Raw genomic sequence first — 21666 nt, forward strand, 5'->3', positions numbered from 1 at the left:
TTCCTGTTAAACAAATGGATTGATCAAATTCACACAATGCTTTCTTTCAACATATATCTTTTTTTATTCCATATTTGACAGAAAACAATAAAAACATGATTGAAATATTAACATCTGTGTGCAGGGCCCAAATGAATTGAAAATTAATTATCAAATTTAATCAGATTTCTTTAAAAAGAGAGTAGGAAACATCTGGGGTTTTGGGTCTTGAATTATGGTGCCTTACAGTAGATAGCTGTCAGTATGGTACGCAAACATAAATAACACTCTCAACCTATTACAGTGCCATGGGAAGACGTATGAAAGGAAACTGGCCACTTCACACTGAATACTGACATTGAAACTTATTTTACATGTATAGCCGAACACACAACACAGGGTACCTTATATTGAAGCAATTATTTTCATATGCATGTATGCACTTTTTAAAACGAAATGTACTATGAGCTCAAAACAAAGGACAGTAATATACTCACGGCTGGGGTATTCAATTGACAACTAAGGGACAATCTAACTGACCATTTCACTTGTAAGGAATAAAAATGATATTGCTTTATCAGAATTAGCACACTTGCCATATTAGAACATTCCAACATATAACAATTTGTACAATAAAATGTATCCCATAACCAGTGCAAAAAAAATACATGCAAATTCCCTTAAGACTTAACAGTCTAATTTACAATACAAACCCTGTCATAGAACAGCGCTGTTATTGCCTTGATCGTAGACAACATTGACACATTCACTTCTTGCTGATGAGATTCCCCACCCGTTGTATGAATCGACCAAGCTTATTTTCATTGGGAGTAGTTTCAGTCTGATAGCGGTGCGTGGAACTAACAGGGGGATGTCTCACAAACAAACTCCCGTGTTTGTCTGAGTCATATCGGTTCGTAGTTGCTGTTGTCGGTTTATCAGAAGGCTTGTTGTCAAATGAAACAAAACTCTCAAACCGGCTATACGCTCGTTTCCGCCCGGTGTCAGAATGAATTGATGCTTGACTCTCCACAGTGTTTGTGGAGCTCAGGGAGTCCTGGTCCGGTACACATTTCTTTCTAAAGCTCCTTCTAACCCAGCTAGTCGTTAACCCAGGAGATGAGGATTTACCTGCTGGGCTGGGAGAATTATATAGTTGTTCCTTTTCGGTTTCAGTGTCAGCTGCAATGTGTGATGACCTGGACGGGCTTGGAGAATGACCTTTGGGTGATGTAGTAAGTCGCACAGCTGACGGTTTTCCAGGAGGATCTGAGACGGTTCTCTGCTCTGCGGAAATGTCAGCCTGCACTAAATGCTTTGATCTTACTGAACCTATCCTTTGAATTGTGGATCTGAATGAATTCTGCCTTTGGAGTTCTGCTCCTTCTTCTTTGTGTGACATTTTCTCCACCATTTTCTCCACTGAAACATTGGCATGCACTATATTCATTATTGATTCCACTGAAGTTCTGGGTTTCAATGGATTCGCACTTTGGCATGTTTCCTCTTTGTCTGCGGAGAGCACCAAGTCAGAGCTGTTGGCCAGCTGGTCAGCGGAGCCATGACTCTTCCTGGTGGGGCCCTCCTTCTCCTCTGGTATTCCAATCAAAGATGTTAGTGCTTTAGAGCTCTCCACATTAAGTCCAACTTGTCTGAAGTTGGAGGGCTTGAGCAAAGGTTCCTTTAGTTGTATTCCCAGTTGGGCTGCCGACATCGTCCTGGAGAGAGGCTCTTGCCAGTCATCAAGAGGATTCCTCTCTGTCTTGGTCGTGATATCGTATTGTGAGACAGACTTTTGCGCATCACTAAAGTTGGTTAGTTTACATTTTTGGTCTTCAACTCTGTTTTCCTCTTCCTGTTGACCTCCTGGGTTGAGTTCCTCTCTGCGGCTGGAAGGTCCTTGAATAGAACTGTGTTCTGAGCTGCCTGCAAGCTCTGCCGCACTGTGCCTTTTATCCAGGTCTCTCTCTGACAACCTTCCTTTAGCTCTTTCCAGAGTAGAGAAAATAGACAGCCGGAGAGAATCCTGGCTCTGCCCTGGCCTTAAGTTGCTGACAGGTTCCTCATACTCATGTAAACTGAGCCTTTTCCGTCTGATCTCTTCCAGTCTCGTCTGACTCTCCCTCAATCTAGCAGGGGTCAGTTGGGTTTGGAAGTTGCTTAGGCCACCTAGACTGCCCTGTGGAGATGTCACTCCTAGACTGCCCTGTGGGGATGTCACTCTTAGACTGCCCTGTGGAGATAGCATCCATAGACTGCCTTGTGGAGATGTCACAGAGTGCTCAGACATATAGTTAGGAGTTTCAGACTGCTCTGTCAGACGGCTGTTGAAGAGGACTGATGTTCTCATCCGGGATGATGTGTTTGGGTTCTGAGTGCTGTCAGGCAGATGCAGATTATCAACTGGCTCCCCTAGGGTCGCATCACTGTTATTGAGGTACGAGTCGATTTTCCACCTGTTAAGAGAGTTCTCACTGCTGTAAGGGAGTAGATGCTGTTGGTCAATGCCGTACCTCTTCTGCGTGTAATGATTCATCCTGCCTGGTAACAGTAGATCCTCGCTGCATCTGCCTCTCTCAGTTGCACCGTGAGCGCCGCCAGCTTCATCTCTTACATTCCTCAAGTGAGTTGTGGAATTCCCTCTCTGCGGCAGCTCTCCGGCGTAGCTGTGTCCCCTCACAAGTTTCACCATATCGGTGCAGTGAGATTGATTCAGTCTGTCCTGAAAGCTCAGTCCTCTTTTGACCATCTGTCCATTGTTGTATCGATCGTCCTTCTGTTGACCGGTAGAGCTCATCAAGCCAAGCTGTCTCCCACAGGATCGCATGTGAATCTGGTCAAGCGAGAGTCTGCTCCCGAAGTGCCGACCAGAATAAGGGTCGTATGTGGATGCAGCCGGCTCTTTCCGGGAGTCTCTCTCCTGAGAGAGAGTGGCGGGAAGAGTGGATCGGGCGAACAGACGTCTGAACTCCTCGTCGTAGGAGCCCACCAGCTGCCCTGTGACCACCAGGACCATGCTGAGGTTGATCTTTTCAAAGGACCACATGAAGCTGGAGAAAAGGGAGATCAAAAGAAAGGTATTATAATAAATAAATGCAGTCATCCGGTTAGTTATATATAAAACTCCATGAATACTTTATAAAATGTTAGTATGCTATGTAATGTATAATACTATATTTAACATACTGTATTTAACAAGTATAAGGAAGAGTTTGTGAACAGATTTATGTTTGAAATGCAATAGAGTGGACAGAGTTGGTTGTACTAGGTTAGACATACCTGTAGGTGCCGTACAACACTGTTTTGCAGTCCACCAAAAGAAACCTCTGCTCCAAAGATCCATGGAACTTTGCTCCAGATCGACACATGTACTGCTGTCCTTTCACTGTCCGAACTCGCAGGTTCTGAACAAGACAGAAGAATTTTTCGCACACACAGACACACACACACACACACACACACACACACACACACACACACACACACACACACACACACACACACACACACACACACACACACACACACACACACACACACACACACACACACACTACTACAACTCTAACCTTAACAAACTTGTGACAACCATCCCCAAAACCATTGACAGGAGGCCAACCAGAAAATTGGTTTGGAATGATTAAGCGTTACAGCGAGATAACAAACACATTTCATCTTTCATCGGGAAACGTTGTTTTTGCTCAAAAACAAGTTCTCGGTCTATCCATTTGAGACAAAGGGTAAAGACACTTTGCAACAGGAACAAGCCTGGCACTGCACCATAAACGCCATGAAATAAACCCGCTGATGACATCCAGCATGTTAATACACTGATGATGCTTCAGGGGAAATAGACACACCGGTAAATGACTACTGCATTTCCACCAAGGGTGTGGAGCAAATGTCATTGCTAATGCGCGAAGACTCCTGCCAATAGTTAAAAGGTCATGCCACTGACAAACTCCTGCTATGCATTTAAAGAGACCGTGGTCTCAGTATGACGCCCTGATAAAATAAAGGTTAAATAAATCAAATAAATACAATTTAATCAGGACTTTAAGCTCTTACAGTTCCTTTGTGAATATACGCTGAGTGTAGAAAACATTAGGAACGCCTGCCCTTTCCATGACATAGACTGACAAGATGAATCTGGGTGAAGGCCATGATCCCTTATTGATGTCACTTGTTAAATCCACTTCAATCAGTGTAGATTGAAGGAGAGGAGACAGGTTAAAGAAGGATTTTTAAGCTTTGGGACAATTGAGACATTGATTTTGTATTGTATGTGTGTCATTCAGAGGATGAACAGGCAAGGCAAACTACTTAAGTGCATTTGAAAAGGGTATGGTAGTAGTTGCCAGGCGTACTGGTTTAAGTGTGTCAAGAACTGCAATGCTGCTGGATTTTTTGAGCCCAACCACTTCCCATACGTATCAAGAATGGTCCACCGCCCAAAGGACATCCAGTCATCTTGACTTTAACTGTGGGAGGCACTCAATATTAGGAAGGTCTTCCTATTTTTTGTATACACACAGTGTAATGGGATACACAAATTATGTGTAGAAAAATTGTGGTATTTCATTGGACGAAGCAGAAGTTTTTGTTATAGTTCATTTACATTTTGGCGAAGTATTTCAAATACAATTCCTTACCTTGAGCTCTTGGATTTGGACACCTGCGCTCTTAGCCATATTCAGAAAGCTTTTGAATTGGAAGTCATCAAGAAGTATGTAGACCATCACTCCCCTAGTAGTCGCATTGACAATTTCCTTAAAAATATCAACGTCAGTGAAGACATCCATCGCTATAGCAATAACCTAGAATAGAAAGGAATGAAGAATACGCTTCATTATCAGTTGTGTGAACAGCAGAGGTTTATTGAAAGTAGAAGTCTCAGAACTTGGTCACCAAATCTGAAACGGTGCCTCATGGCTTTTTTCTGTGTACTAATTGCTGTGTTGGGGAGTAGTGAACTACATGTAGTTCAACTAGTAATTTAATTGCAGTTTTTCAGTAGCTTGGTGGTAGTTGAACTAAATTCAAAATTTTCAGTAGTTAATTACTTGTTTTGCAATGTAGTGGTGTAGCTACCTGCTGGAACTACACACTACTTTTTTTCTAAAATAAAACATGGGTGAAGTAGACAAGAATTTCATTTCTTTTTCTGCATCAGCCCTGCCCTATTCTCACTGTTTGTGTTTAATAGGCTAAATTACACATCTGACTCAAGAGCAATCTGTTCTTGCAATTTGGCATCAATGACATTTCAGATTTATATATGATCATTTTTCACAAAGTAGTGAACTACTTTTTCAAAGTAACTTTAGATAAGTAAACTATATCTTTCTTGAGGATTGCTTCAGTGTAGCTTAACTTCTTCCAGTGTGAAGTAATTGGTAGCTCGGTAAACTATATTTTCAGAGTAGCTTCGCCAACATTGAGTAATTGCGGTATTCAAAAGTGCACTGTCTGTACAGCACAGTATGTGCTGTTTTGAGAAGTAACAATGACTTTTGTTTTCTGCACACACCCTTTTTTAACCTTCTAGAATTATCCAATTGTAAGGATGATAAGTGGAAACCTTTCAGAGCACAATAAGTCTGGCAAGCAGCCATGACGTGGGAAGCTAACATTTCAGTAGGCCTACCTTGAAACCGGTTGAGACAGGCTTAGGTGGTTGATATGCCACAGACATTTAACTGAACATTAAAAAAAATCTCAACATGTGCAGCTGTGGGAAATGCTACTCTGTGAGAAAGACAATTCAAACCCGGGAATGTGAATTTGTACAAAACATAACAGTAAATACCAGACACTGCAAAATTATTGATGGGAAATTATATTATTGTGCCTCGTTACCTGTCTTGCGTCTTGGATTTGTTTACGTATCGTCTCTTTGATGGTCGGTGTGTTGTGTCTGGGAGGGTGGAAAAGCAGGCTGATGTTTGTCTCCACGTTCTCATTGGTGACCTCTGGCCAGCCGAGGTCAAGGTCAGGAACCTCCTCATCTGACTCAGTGGGGAAGTAAGTCGAGGGAGCTATGACATTTTCTTCACTTTTACGTTTCCCTGCTTCATAATCCTCATCCTCCGGGACTGGCAACTCTGCATTGTCCAAAATGAAGATGACCTCCTCTTCAGAGAGAAAGTCACTGAGTTGTTCAGCTTTGAGGTACTCCTGGTAGGCATCTCTACCCCCACTGACCAGAGCGTAGATGGCAAGCCGGTAGGACTCCTTGTAGTGTGGCTGGATGTATTCCACTGGAATCATGTCTTCTTTGAATGATAACAGACAGGAGAGCTTGGATTCCATTTGTATGATCTCCGATTTATGTAGAATGGGGTTATTACCTTAAAAATATATACAATATATCATGTGTTATGACAGAACTGATGAAATTGTGACTTGTGCTATTTTCATCTTCACTATGTATAATGCCACAACCTAAGGCCAAACCCATTTAAGTGAAACGGTTGACTCATAAACTAGCACATGTGAAACTTCCAATAACTGTTTAATTTTACCATATTTGTGTAGACATTCTTCAGTCAGTACATTTGTAGAAAATACACTCCACCTGTGTGGAAATTCAAGTACAGACAGTACACCACAAAGGATCTTTTCAAATCTTCCTGAACATTTCAGAGGAGAGAGACAGAAAAGAGGCCTTGCACTCAATTGAATGTCATAATGTCAACAAACTAGACTTACTTCATGGTCAGCAATGATAACCAGCTCTTTCCGCTTTTAAAATCCCATTGAATGTGTTCAATTGTCCAGTAAGTTAAACATTGTGAATCACAGCCAGCAAGTCAACCCTGACCGGCACCGCTGTCGTGTGACTGAAGTTAAAAAGTGAGCAGTCGATGATGCTGCAGATCAAACCTGCTGCAGTCTTTCACCCCATTCACCGCTTTGACAAAACACATCACTTGAGAGTCCCTCCCTCTCCTTTCAGAGGTTTGGAAGAAGTCAGGCTAGTAGTATCTTGTTTGGGTGAAAGGAAACACAGTAGTTTTCTTTATAGGTAGAGTTGTTACCCCAAAAGTGACCTCTTCTGTGGAGTGTACATTTGTATTAAGGTACAACATGTTCTTAATACATATGAGGAGAATATCAAAAGGATATTGTGCCATACAGACGTCCGTATCGTCTAACGTTATTGGCAAATGACTAAAAGGTTCTTGCTTAAAAGAAAGACAATTGGGAGGTGAGAGGAGACAAGTGAGGGAAATAAAAAGAAAGAATGACAGGAAAAGACAACAGAGGTGATAAATGAGGTTTATTTCTAACACAAAGCAAAGGGGGAAACACAACATGGTGCAGACAAACGTAACTTCTCTGGCATAGCGACTGCAGTGCGGACGGCACTGGCTGTGTGTCTTTCCGTCTGCACTCTCTGACATCTATTCACCATCCACAGAGAAATGGACACAGACATTCAGACCTGGGCTCAAACACCATTTGAATTCACTTCAAATACTTTAGCTGTGCTTGATTGAGCTTGCCTGTTGCAATGGAAAATTCCGCCCCCTTGGCACCTCCTGGCACAAACCCTGCCCACCAGGCACTTTAGGCAGGCTGATCCCAGGTCTTCAGACATTCCATTATATAGTACAGTATAGTGGAAGGTGCAGCTTTTTTAAAATGATTAACACTTATGATTAACATCTACTCTGTTCATTTCTTTTTTCAAACATTTCTTGCATGTTAAAGCTCAGTGACCAAGCTATATGACATATGACACCTAAAATGGACACCTTCATGTAACAGCTTTGGGTTTCACTCAATTCATGCTATAAATCAGTAGCAGAAAATGCTTCAAGCCTTCTCAGGCATCAATATCCCTGGTTACTTTCTAGGGGGGGTTGGTGACTTGAGAGATCTGGCAGGGCTGGGCGACTTAACATGCCTAGGGGGTTGGGGATTTGGCGGTTGGGGTGGGGGACCTTAGGGAAGGGGTGGGGGACTTAAGGGATGGGGTGGGGGTCTGGGGGATGGGGGTTTGGGCAGGGGTAGGGGTTTGGGCAGGGGTCTTGGAGGCCAGGGGTGCAGGTGTTGCTCCTCTCCCTCCCATTTTGGGCTCGGGGGGGCTCTCGCCGTGCTTGTAGACGCTCACGGTGATCTCCACGAACTCCCCGCCATATTTGTTCCGTACGTTGATGCTGTACTTGCCGGAGTCCTCCGGCGTGACGGCGGTGATGGTGAGGCTGGCGAACTTATTGGCCTCAAGCGTTATCTTGGCGTGCTCAGTGGAGACTACCTCATTTTCATTCTTGAACCAGGTGACCTCTGGACTGGGGTCACCCCAGACTGTGCAGGTCAGGCTCAGGGTCTGAAGGTGGACAGAGGGAGGTGGAGAGGAGAGGTCAGACGTCAGAGAGATAGAGGTCAGAAAGAAAGATCTCTTGAATATGCACGCAATTCTCTACAAGAGACCACGTATTTTCAATACAATCACAATCTTATACAAGCATATGTCATCATGATATAAAGTTTGTTCAGAGTGCATAGTATATCCCACCTTCTGCTCCATAATGGTGACCACATCCGGCAGACCACCAACCACTCTACCACGGTCTGAGGATTAGAACAGTCAATTAGTACTTGTTGTCACGTAATCACTAGGATAATATGTATTGTGTAAATATAGTCTACTCACTCTTCTCAGCGAAGGCTGCAGCCCTGAAAGATAAAATAACGACATTGTTATAAATCAAGGACTTGGTGTATTACCAAAACATTTGTATACGATGAGGACAAATTATTGCCTTATAAAACCTGTGGAACTTTTAATTCTTTGATTGTTATTTTATGTGTTGCATTTTGCAAAAAAAAAAAAAAAACTTTGAATGAAAAACCGTAAGAAGAAAAGCACAGAAATAAGTATCTTACTTGAGTCTCAGGTACTCCTCATAGGCATCGGTATATGCTACAAAAAGACAAATTGACATGATAAGACATCATCTACAAAAGACAAGCTAAGTGCAATTTAAAACAATCCTAGTGGTCAAAACTTCTGGATGTAATGACATGATTTCAACATTGTAACATCGTTTAACCCGCTGGGATTATTTCTCTCGCAATGCTAACCTTGTCCGGAGAGGTCGAATGTGCGAGTGTGGGACTTGGTGGCATCCATAATCTGGATGGAGTAGTGTCCCTTCTCCTTCTCTGATGGCTCCCTGATCTGCATCCAGGCCATCTCAGCTGTGCCGGCGATCCTCATCTTCTCAGACGACGAGATCTTGCTATCCCTAAACGGACATGGTCAGGTTTATTCGTCTAAATTGAACCCCTGTGTTACTGTCTTTCCACAGTGATATTTAAAGGATGGATACTTCACGTTGAGGTATGACCAACAGACACATTTACCCTACAGTCTAAACTTAAATAAATAAAATGAGTATCTAGAAACATCCATTGATTGGCGTAGGTTACAGTATGCCTTCAAATCTCATCTCCAAAATGGCTGCATACTGTGTAACTGGCCTTGCTGAGTGTGATGTAGATGATGAGATGTGCGTACTTGTGCAACCAGGCAGTCCTGATCTCCTCTGTGTAGTACTTCATGTAGCACTGGAGCCTGATGCCTTCTGGGGTACACTGAAGCACCAGCTCAGAGGCAGAAGACCCTGAGAGGAAAAGGAGAGGCAGAGACACAACCACACCAACACTAAGTACCTTCACAACCACACCAACACTAAGTAGTTTCACAACCACACCGACACTAAGTAGTTTCACAACCACACCAACACTAAGTACCTTCACAACCACACCAACACTAAGTAGTTTCACAACCACACCGACACTAAGTAGTTTCACAACCACACCAACACTAAGTATCTTCACAACCACACCAACACTAAGTGCCTTCACAAGCACACCAACACTAAGTATCTTCACAACCACACCAACACTAAGTAGTTTCACAACCACACCAACACTAAGTAGTTTCACAACCACACCAACACTAAGTAGTTTCACAACCACACCAACACTAAGTAGTTTCACAACCACACCAACACTAAGTATCTTCACAACCACACCAACACTAAGTATCTTCACAACCACACCAACACTAAGTAGTTTCACAACCACACCAACACTAAGTATCTTCACAACCCCACCAACACTAAGTATCTTCACAATCCAACCAACACGAAGTACCTTCACAACCACACCAAAGCTAAGTGCCATCACAGCAATACTAAGTACCTTCACAACCACAACAATGCAAAGGAGAACATCAATATTTTTCCCAACAAAGTACTTACCAGCAATGTGGGCAATGGCGTTGATAATATCATCAAATACTGCAAATCAAAAACAGAATATTTGTAGAAAGAGGAATTAATTTTCAATATGTCCTGATAAAGGAAATGATATTGTATCAATAATCAGATTATAGATAGTGGAGATCCTGGAGCAGGAGTTTACCTTGGCCAGAAATGTCAAAGACAGAAGTGTCTTTCCCTCTGTCATCACTGAGTTTAGCTTTGTAATGGCCCTGGTCTTTTCTGGAGAACTGAAGAAAAAAGGTACTATTTACTGAGATTATATGATCAATTCAGAAAAATCGTGCAATATTTTAGATAGTATCGTGATCTCGGAACAAAAAACGATACTGTGGGAAATTGAAAAATAGGGCCAATATTCATTTAAGATAATATCTGCAAAAAACAGAGTTCCCTTGAGCAGTTGTATTCCTTGTGCAGTCATTGCTTTCAAGGTTCACAGCAGTAGTTACCAAGGAGATGGGGAGAGCAACAGATCCAGACATCACGTTAGGAGGGGTCGCCAGAACAATCTCCTCCTCATCCTTGAACCAGTGGAACACAGTCTCTTTCTTCACATTGGCAACCTGAGACACAAATACATACACAATACAATCTGTCCTGCAACTTTTAAATCACTGCAGAGCCTAGTAAAAAGCATGAGCTGAAGCACACCCAAACATGTTGTTCGTAGAGGTGCTGACTAACAGAGAGTAAACTATATCCCAACGAAGTCCCAAAAATTATATATGCTCCCAACAATTTAATGGGTAAACAGCAAAGCCCCAATGATTACAAATGTGTACACAGTTTCAACCTGAAGTAAATTGATATCTGTAACCACAATAACAGGTCCTAGAAAAGGTGTTTGTTACCTTGCAGACGAGCAGAACAGTACAGTCGTCATCCACATGGTAGGAAAGGTACTCAGCAAAGTGGGGACCTAAACATGATAAGAAATATTAAATTTTCAAAACTATTAGCACAATATACAGTACATTTGTACATTTACGTAATTTAGCACACAATTTTCATACGGGTCCCGCGTGGGAATCAAACCAACAACCCTGGCGTTGCAAGCACCCTTCTCTACCAACTGAACCACACGGGACCAGTACAAGCGTTATCTACAGCGCAGTCTGAAATGTTGAAAATCAAACAAACAGACCAGCTGATTACTAATGTATGATATCAAGACAACAAAGTCTTCACTTTCTTGTTGACAAATTACACATAAACTTTCATACTAAATCGATCAAATATGTGCCATCAATCATCTGTGTACTAGGATAGAATACCTTGTTTCCGGATGTGCTCTGACCTCTGGAACTCAGCCTCCTTCAAGACAGCCTTGAACACTGAGAATAGAACACAACAATGTCAGTACTTAACCTAATACCCAACCTCTTACACCATAGCCTTATAGTAAAGAAGAAAAATCTATCAAATCATTTTGGTGTTTGCTTTAGTTTACCTGGATTGCAAGATGGGCAGAGTTTGTGGTTTTTATTTACTATTCTATTGGTTCTATTGCGCCAGGAAACTGAATCAAGCCCAGATAAAGTATTTGAAATCATAATTGAACCCAGGTCTGACGTACTGTATATTAAATCCCCTCTCACCATCTCTCAACAGGACCAGAGAGCTCTGGTTCTTGGCTCTGCCGTCGTGGATCTGGACGGTGTAGGTGGCCTCGCTGGCCTTGGAGAAGTGATCCACAGTCATCTGGATCACCCTGGTGTTCACATCATGGCTGATCTTGTGGCTCTGTGGCACATACAAAAACACATACCATCATTACATCAGGCATGTTTCCTAATAACTATTACCTTTATGTTTCACTGTTTATATGTTTCATGTGATTATGTCTCATGTTATTTGTTATGTATATTCACACTGCATAATTGCCCCCGGTGGGATGAATAAAATACTATTGAATTAAATTCATCAGTGAAATTCAGAGTACAGGAAAAGGCATCATGTTTACATGCATTTTTGAATATTTTTTTCTGTTGCTTTGTTAATTGTGCCATATAGCACACCTTCCTTATCCTTGATTAAAAAGCAATGTTTGAGGTTGTCGGTTTGGCACCTACATCACTGCTGGTGACCTCCTTGTCGTTGACAATGAACCTATAGGTGACGGCGGGTGACATCTTGAGGCACTGCAGCCAGAAACGCACGTGGCCCTTCTCTAGAACCTCATAGTTCAGTTGGTGTTTCAGTGGGACAACTGGACGAAGAAACAAGCAAAGAAATGATCAATTCTCAAGGGATATTTGTTGTGGTATTGTGAGACGATTCCTATGTGACGCTTCACCCCTGACAAAGATGCATATTGAAGGATAATACTCACTTGGATGTCTGATGTTGTAGCTGAGTTCCAGCATGGTGTTCAGGGCTGCAAGATAACATTCAAGAATGAAGAATATCGGTATAAAACTTTGACAAGAAACATATCTACATTTTTAAATCGTAGTCTAGGGGCGTATCCAAACCTACCATCCTCTGTCACGGTGTGGCTGGCAGAAACTCCATCAGTGTCAGTCACAACCACAGAGAAGGCACCCAAATCACTCACGTCTGGGTTGACGAAAGTCAGCTTAGAGCTGGAAAAGAAATAAATGTCGAGACAAATTATGTTGACAAAAATATTTAGTATGGTTGTATGGTCAATAAAGACAAAAAAAAAAACACTTACTGTTTGCCCTTAGTTTCTATGGCGACTCTTGGACAGTCACTGATTTCTTTGTAGTTCTTAGACCAAGCAAAGTTGGAGGTCTCAGAAATCTCACAGGCCTCGAATGACAGGAAAATATCACCAGTGTCCTCATCCACTCCACACTGGATCTCCTGGGTGCCTTAACACATGAAAACAAACAAAATAATAACCTTCATTGCTGAGTGGTGGAGAGGAAATGTACATAATATGCATCAGCAAAACTGTTCAAACCAAAAGCTAATGAAAATACTGCTCAAAACCAATGGAGGTGTGTTTGTCATATGTTCCTATACCAAAACCGTCAAAAATCCAACAGGCTATATCAGACTGAAGTTATCATACAGTAAATGTCATACAGTTGTCATATAGCTGTCATATAAGTGTTATTACCTGGCAGAGCCTTGGCCACCACTGGCTCAGATGCCTGGGAGGCCTTTCCTACTCCCTCAGCGTTGACAGCCTTCACTTTGAACGTATACTCTGCTCCTGCCTCCAGACCAGTCACCTATACAGCGCCAACGAATCATCACATCCATTACACATTACATTCTTTATTGTAGACTGAATCCTAACTTGAGTTACAAGAGCACAACAATGAAATTTAATGAACATTTCTATATCCAAACATGATTCAAGCTACATTTTCGGAATTTTACGCACACATATTACAAGTTAAGATTCAATATACAAACTCTGCAGAGATGATGTGAATCATCATGTCTGCAGGTCTACATACTGTAGCTGCTTGTTTACCTGCAGGTAACAGTGGCCAATAGCCTCTTCATTCAGGGGGTGGTAGTGATGGCCCTTCTTGGCCATCTCCACGATGTATCCAGTGATGGCACTGGCGCCGGTGTAGACAGGGGCCTTCCACAGGATGACCAGGGAGTCACCTCTGACCTCTCTGAGGGCCAAGTCATAGGCTGGACCTAAAGGTCAAAGGTCAAACAGTAACCTTGCACAATCTCACTGCCCATAGCTGGAACATTCAAATTAAAATAACTTCATCTCAAATAAGTAACAGGGACATTATACAGTACCACAATACTAATGATAAAAAAAGACTATATAATAAGATGGTTACTTTACCAGGTACTGCAGAAGTCCAGGCCTCACACTTCAGAGGTGTGCTGGGAGCAGAGGGCACGCCCACACCTGCCAGGTTCCCAGCCTGGACCTTAAACTCGTAGAAGGTTCCCTCTGTTAGACCGTCGACCTGAAGAGAAGGGGACAATATTGCGACAGGGACCCAAACATATCCAATATTTTCAACAGTGTTGCTACAAGTAGCTACATATTTGCTATTGGTTTTGAACGGCAACGTCTTATTATAGATCTAATCTATCATTTAGATGCAGAGGGAAGAGTACATTGTCACGCCTTGGTCTTAGTATTTTGTGTTTGCTTTAATTATTTGTTCAGGCCAGGGTGTGACATGGGTTTATTGTGTTGTCGTATTGGGGTTTTTGAAGGCATTGGGATTGTGGCTAATTAGGGGTGTGTCTAGCATAGGCTTGGCTGCCTGAGGCGGTTCTCAATCAGAGTCAGGTGATTCTCGTTGTCTCTGATTGGGAACCATATTTAGGTAGCCTGGGTTTTACTGTGTATTTTGTGGGTGATTGTTCCTGTCTCTGTGTAGTGCTGTAATTAGGTTTTCACGTTTCGTTTGTTGTTTTTTTGTATTTATTTAGTTATTTCATGTATCGCTATTTTTTCATTAAAGAACATGAGTAACCACCACGCTGCATTTTGGTCCGACTCTCCTTCAACAGACGAACGCCGTTACATACATACCATTCACACTATCAACACCGCAGTTATTAAACCATTATGTATGAAGAAGCAAACCTATTTATCCTAATCAGATGCCACTTCTGACACCACGTGACGTACCGTGTAAGTCTTGGTCTTGGTAGGGGCAGAGTTGACCTCCTTCCATGCCAGGGTGTCTGCATCACGCTTGTCGACATAGTAGGCGTTGATCTTAGAGCCACCGCAGTGCTTGGGGCTCTTCCAGGCAATGATCATGGAGGCTCCGTCACAGCTCAGCATGGTGATGCCATGAGGTGCACTGGGAGTCGCTGTGGCACAGAGTCACACAGGTACATTCAGGATACCTTTCCATCATGTAAAATTGACCCGTTTTTTTCATTTCAAACTGATGTGAAAATTCATAGACATTTTTTTTTAAATATGGGATTTGTCATACAGCTGCATGAGGGTTTTTTGTTATACAGTGATATATATAGTGGTTAAACTGCATGTATAGTATGGTGGGTGATTTGAAAGGAAACACACGATAATACTGTGATACTCTGACAAGAGTTCAGAGCACAGATACAACAAAAGTTGGGGGAAGGGACAGTGAATAAGTCTGGTGGTGAACCTGTTCAGGAGCAACACTGTGCATTAAAAACACCCCTAGATAACAGAACAACTCAATACATACCATACTGCACTCACCTCTCTAGATGAAACAATAAAATCCTTCATATTAGGCATTGGACAAAGGAAAATAGTCAAAGTTAAGTATTGATAGTAAGGCAATAGAGCTTGCTCTTTGGGGGTCTAGTTAAGGTTACTGTAAAGCACTGTATGTGACAACTGTTGGTGTAAAAATTGTATTCACTTTTTAAATATTGTATTAACTGATGGCAATTCTGCATTTCTCATATGGCAATATTCTATTAAAACTCACTGAGGGCGGACTCCACAGCAATAGGAGTAGACTCCTGGGACTCATCACTGAGGCCATAGATGTTGACAGCCTGGACACGGAACACATAGGTCTCCCCCGGGGTCAGTCCATGGACCACAAACCTAAAACAGGGAAATTAAACATGATCATCTATACGTCTTGAATTTAAGGTAGAATTGCTGACTCTAAGACCTGGACAATATACACGATCGATCAAAAGTTTGGGGTCACTTAGAAATGTCCTTGTTTTTGAAAGAAAAGCACATTCTTTGGCCTTCTTTAGACTACTTGCGTATCTGGAGCATCAGCATTTGTGGGTTCGATTACAGGCTCAAAATGGCCAGAAACAAAGGACTTTTTCTGAAACTCGTCAGTCTATTCTTGTTCTGAGAAATTAAGGCTATTCCATGAGAGAAATTGCCAAGAAACTGAAGATCTTGTACAACGCTGTGTACTACTCCCTTCACAGAACAGCGCAAACTGGCTCTAATCAGAATAGAAAGAGGACTGGGAGGCCCCGGGGCACAACTGAGCAAAAGGACAACTACATTAGTGTCTAGTTTGAGAAACAGACTCCTCACAAGTCCTCAACTGGCAGCTTCATTAAATAGTACCTGCAAAACACCAGCCTCAATGTCAACAGTGAAGAGGCGACACTGGGATGCTGGCCTCCTAGCCATCTGGTTCTTGGTCACCTCCCTGACCAAGGCCCTTCTCCCCCGATTGCTCAGTTTTGCCAACTTTAGGAAGAGTCTTGGTGGTTCCAAACTTCTTCCATTTAAGAATGATGGAGGGCACTGTATTCTGGGGATCTTCAATGCTGCAGAAATGTTCTGGTACCCTTCCCCCGATCTGTGCCTCGACACAATTCTGTCTCATAGCTCTACGGACAATTTCTTTAACCTCATGGCTTGGTTTTTGCGGTGACATGCACTGTCAACTGTGGAACCTTTCATAGACAGTTGTGTGCCTTTTCCAAATCATGTCCAAACAATTGAATTTACCACAGGTGGACTCCAATCAAGTTGTAGAAACATCTCAAGGATGATCAATGGAAACAGGATGGACCTGAGCTCAATTGTCGGAGGGCTAGGGTCAGTCTGTTATATCTGGAGTATTTCTCCAGTCTTATCCGGTGTCCTGTGTGAATTTAAGTATGCTCTCTCTAATTGTTTCGTTCTTTCTCTCGGAGGACCTGAGCCCTAGGACCATGCCTCAGGACTACCTGGCATGGTGACTCCTTGCTGTCCCCAGTCCATCTGTCCGTGTTGCTGCTCCAGTTTCAACTGTTCTGCCTGCGGCTATGGAACTCTGACCTGTTCACCGGACATGCTACCTGTTCCAGACCTGCTGTTTTCAACTCTCTAGAGACAGCAGGAGCGGTGGAGATACTCTCAATGATCGGCTATGAAAAGCCAACTGACATTTACTCCTGAGGTGCTGACCTGTTGCACCCTCGACAACTACTGTGATTATTATTATTTTACCATGCTGGTCATTTATGAACATTTGAACATCTTGGCCATGTTCTGTTATAATCTCTACCCGGCACAGCCAGAAGAGGACTGGCCACCCCTCATAGCCTGGTTCCTCTCTAGGTTTCTTCCTAGGTTTTGGCCTTTCTAGGGAGTTTTTCCTAGCCACCGTGCTTCTACACTTGGATTGCTTGCTGTTTGGGGTTTTAGGCTGGGTTTCTGTACAGCACTTTGAGATATCAGCTGATGTAAGAAGGGCTCTATAAATACATTTGATTTGATTTAAACTTCCAGTCGGATAGCAAAACAGTCTGAATACTTATGTAAATAAGTTAATACATTTGCTAAAATTTCTAAAAACCTGTTTTTGCTTTGTCATTATGGGGTATTGTGTGTAGATTGCTGAGGATTTGTTTTTATTTAACACATTTTAGAATAAGGCTGTAATGTAACAAAATGTGGAAAAAGTCGAGGGGTCTGAATACTTTCTGAAGGCACTGTAGGTGTCAGGATTTTGCCAAATCAGTGTCTCGTTTGCAAAGATTTGATTTCTGTATTATTCTCAAGCCAGAGGCCTGTCACACTACATTCACTGTCCCATCTCCTTTAATAACATATCTAATATTAAATCACTGCCATAGCTTGAATAGATAACTAGTAGACAAACGTCTATGTTTAAATGGCTACCTGGTGTGCTTGTAGGGCTTGTGGTTGCATGGGGCCCAGGCCTTGGATCCCACCAAAGAGGCATCTATGTAGTACCCAATGAGATGGTTGGGGTGTTTGGGAGGGTTCCACTGCACAAACACAGAGGACTTGGTGTTCCTGGTGGCAACCACCTGACCAGGAGCGGAGGGAACACCTACACAGGCAAAACACATGCATGTTGGGGACTGGAGATATTGAATTGATGTATCATGTCTACACAGTAACAGAGTAAAGGGGTTAGGAATGAGAAAAACATGCATCTTCATTATAAATCTTCAAATAAATGATTGTCATCATTTATAAACACCTTCATTTAAGACGGGAAAAATAAAGCATTTCTCATTATGCATTACATACCTGATGTGACGGGATATCTTGGTGCAATGTTATGAGGAGATACAGACATATAAAGAACAATGGACACAATAACCATTCTGTAAACCTATGGACTATATTCCACAAAACATGCCTTCAGCAAGGGATGACATTATTTTCAGTTGTGATACATGATGTCTTGCATCTTTCCTGACGGGAGTTCGTGACAGACAAGAGTGTACCATTATCAATCATGGACATTGTGGGGACGAAACGTATTTTGGGATTGTGACGTTAGGGTGAGGAAACTGTAGGATTTGATGTGACTTAATCATGCCCATCATCATTGGTAGTTAGTTTCTCCAAAATACGATCAGGGGTGAAAGACCGATTTGTGATTGTGACATTACAGGAGTGTGATAGTCACATTACATAAATCTCAGTGTGTTTCAAGTAAGGGATAAACGTTGGGCTTTATATTGTACATACCAACAGGCCGCTCACTACCTGAAACATATGTTAAACAGAGTCTCATTTGTCAAAGTAGAATTGGAAGGATTCCTTGACTGTCACTGTTTGTAAATGCATGTATCATATGCATGTATCATACATTTTGTGTGTGTATGTGTGTGTACCCGTCTGTGTGTGTGTACTCGTCTCTGTGTGTGTGTGTGCCTGCCTGTGTGTGTGTGTGTGTGTGCTAAACCCCACTCTTACCATGCTCATCCACCTTTTCGATGGGATCTGTAGGCTTAGAGGCCTCGCTGGCCCCGTACAAGTTCTCAGAATACACACGGAACTGGTACTTTTTCCCGGCTTCCAAATCGAAAACGGGGTAGCGAGGGGACTGCAGTTTCACTGCTGTGTTGATCCTCTGCCAAGCCCCAGTGCCTGACACGGACTAGTGGATATTTGGGACGGGGAAGGCAAATGAGAGGTAAAAGCCTTCTACAACATCATTGAATCACTAATCTCATTCGAAAAAATGCCTTGAGCAACATACCTGCCAGCTGTTATTTCTGCCATTTTGCAAAAAAATATTACTGCACTTTAGACAGATTGAAAGTTGTGAAAAGATCAAATGGCCTGTCTAATCTACTACAGTAGACTGTACTGAGAGATCTACATGCTGTAGATGGGAAGGGGAACGGAGCAGCCACATACCTTCTCAATGATGTACCACAGTGGTGCCCGTCCACCAGGGCTGGGGGGTTTCCAGCTCAGCACGATATATGATTTGAATATCTCCGAGGCATGCATATCTGTAGGCTCCCCCGGCAATGTAACGTAACCCATGTTGGGATTGGATGGCATTGAACAATACTTCTTCATAACACTTATTATTTGATCAATAATTAGATCAAACTTTAAAGTACATTTGGGGTTAGTTTAGATCGTTTTAGTTACAATGTTTGCGTCAAGAGTTGGATGATGGGTTAAAAGTTATACAACGCAAAGGATGACGTTTGGATATGAAAAATGAAGGATATAAATTTGAAGGAAAACACATATAATCTACCCATGTTAAATCTAAGTTTAAAGAGCTGGTTAGTTGCCTATTTATTATGGTGCTCGTCTCACCGTTAGTCCAGTGGTGTCAATGAAGTTGCTTAGAAAAGTTGTTTTTATTCATTCTTATTTTGAAGTTTTGATATTATTATGACTACTATCATTAAGAGTTGTTACGATGGCAATGCCAAAGTCCAATCTAAAAGCAGAAGGTGAGCATGCAAGCGCGCAGGTTTATTGATTAATAATGACGAGACAATTAGGAGAGAAATCCTTCAACTTCTCCTTTAAGGTACTGAGAACACAAGTATTTATGTGTACATACATTCATGTGTATAGTATTGTATATTGTAAGGGCTTTTGCCGATACGATATATTCAACAGGTATTTGCTTTGATGGATATTGGTCAGTTCGGGAAATGTTGTGGATATGTTGATTTCAACACTGAGTGGAAGGTTCATTTGTTACCCAGTGTTTTTGTTTAATAGACGAGAGGAATAGAACAGACTCAACACAATATTTTGGTCCGTTACCATTGTTGGCATACTCTACCTTCCAGGTCATCCTCTTTAATCACTACTTCATGTTTCGATTCCAGTTTAATCACTGTTTCAACAGAGGAAAAACCAGAAAAGTCATGTGTGACACAAAGGTACATCTGCTGTCTGATATTTCACCCAAAAACATAAATACAAAAGATGTCCTTTGAGTATGCACTCTCAAGTAGACATCATGAGTCTGTGTGTGGTTATGTACCTTGCAGTCTCTCTCGCTCAGCTGGGTCCAGGGCAGTCACCTTGTCAGACTCCCGGGACGGTCTGCTGATCCCGGCACTGTTGACAGCCCTGACCCGGAAGTGGTAGGCGTGACCCACGCTCAGGCCGTGCACGGGGTACTTACAGATCCGCACTGAGGCGTCGTTACACTGGGACCAGGTAGCACTACCAGACTCACGTCTGTACAGGAGGAGGAGGAGTTACATCATAAACCATAGAATGTATTGACGTGTGAAAGTGCTTGGTCTGAATGGACATCAACAAATGATACTGCAGATGTTTGTAGTTCCATCAGTCATTTCTCTACAAATCTAATTCGCGTGACTTCGTCACAAGTCTTTGTTTGGCTCTGTGAGATCCGGTAGCTTCACAAAATCAATTGCTCAACCAGATTAGATCTGAAACATCATGTGACCGTGAAGTTTCTCACAATCACTCCACTGTCTTACACTCTCAATGGCCATCCTTTAGGTCTTCTGCATCTTCTAACAACTACAATCAAATCTGCTTCTATTGACTATTGTTGGAGATTCTGTATGAGAGAGTCTAACGTAAGGTTCTAAATGACTAAAACTGACTTGTCCACAAAGTATCCGGTGATGGCAGCCTCGTTGGTGGTGTTGGGGGGTTTCCAGGCAACCAGGACGTAGTCCGAGTTGATGTCAAACGCCTTGACGCTGATTGGTGCACCAGGTGCTCCGGCCACAGAGGGAGCAGCATCTGGGGAATAAGGAAGAGAACAAGGAAGCAAGGTGGGACTGTAGAGAATAAGGAGACAAAGTGGCAACACTGTATAAATCACTTGGGTTAACACATGCAAATATGTATGGGATTATGTAAAATGCCTAGACCATATCTTTGTGTTGAGTCAGGCCTGAAGTTTAAAGGGCCCATTGGAACTGTGTCATTTATCACTAAATGTTTCTTAACAACAAACCTCAAACCTGGTGTTGTTTCTAATGTATAGAATTATAGTACACATTTTTTCCTTTCTAATGTATAACATTAAATAATATTTCTCAAATATAAATATGTTGTTTCTACACTCTTAGAAAAAAGGCTTTCAAAAGGGTTCTTCCACATTAGAGAACCGTTTTTTGTTCCAGGTAGAACCCTTTTGGGTTTCATGTAGAACCCTCTGTACAAAGGGCTCTACATGGAACCCATCTACATGGAACCCAAAAGGGTTCTACCTGGAACCAAAAT

The 21666-nt window shown here is 42.2% G+C and overlaps 2 protein-coding genes across 2 annotated transcripts; both read right to left on the minus strand.

Annotated features, from left to right (window-relative positions):
- Positions 1-65: 65 nt before the first annotated feature.
- On the minus strand, positions 66-6907 carry LOC112245735 (protein FAM83B). Its single transcript, XM_024413878.2, has 5 exons — positions 6691-6907; positions 5839-6329; positions 4632-4796; positions 3259-3383; positions 66-3029 (listed from the first exon to the last, which is right to left on the minus strand). The coding sequence occupies exons 2-5, from the start codon at positions 6289-6291 to the stop codon at positions 746-748; spliced, it is 3027 nt and encodes a 1008-aa protein (XP_024269646.2). The 5' UTR covers positions 6292-6329; positions 6691-6907; the 3' UTR covers positions 66-745.
- A 337-nt stretch (positions 6908-7244) lies between these two features.
- LOC112245530 (myomesin-2-like) lies at positions 7245-21180 on the minus strand (the record flags this gene model as incomplete). Its single annotated transcript, XM_042310892.1, is given in 25 exon segments — positions 7245-8314; positions 8504-8559; positions 8642-8664; positions 8875-8911; positions 9073-9236; positions 9509-9614; positions 10257-10295; positions 10420-10507; positions 10730-10843; positions 11132-11199; positions 11555-11614; positions 11879-12023; positions 12353-12489; positions 12613-12657; positions 12759-12865; positions 12958-13117; positions 13369-13483; positions 13732-13907; positions 14068-14194; positions 14872-15059; positions 15677-15798; positions 17839-18013; positions 20237-20290; positions 20441-20640; positions 21039-21180. Coding segments are annotated over 25 exon segments (3071 nt in total), but the record flags the coding sequence as incomplete, so codon positions are not given.
- Between the last annotated feature and the right edge of the window lie 486 nt (positions 21181-21666).

Source organism: Oncorhynchus tshawytscha, linkage group LG32 (assembly GCF_018296145.1).
Source record: "Oncorhynchus tshawytscha isolate Ot180627B linkage group LG32, Otsh_v2.0, whole genome shotgun sequence".
NCBI lineage: Eukaryota > Metazoa > Chordata > Actinopteri > Salmoniformes > Salmonidae > Oncorhynchus > Oncorhynchus tshawytscha.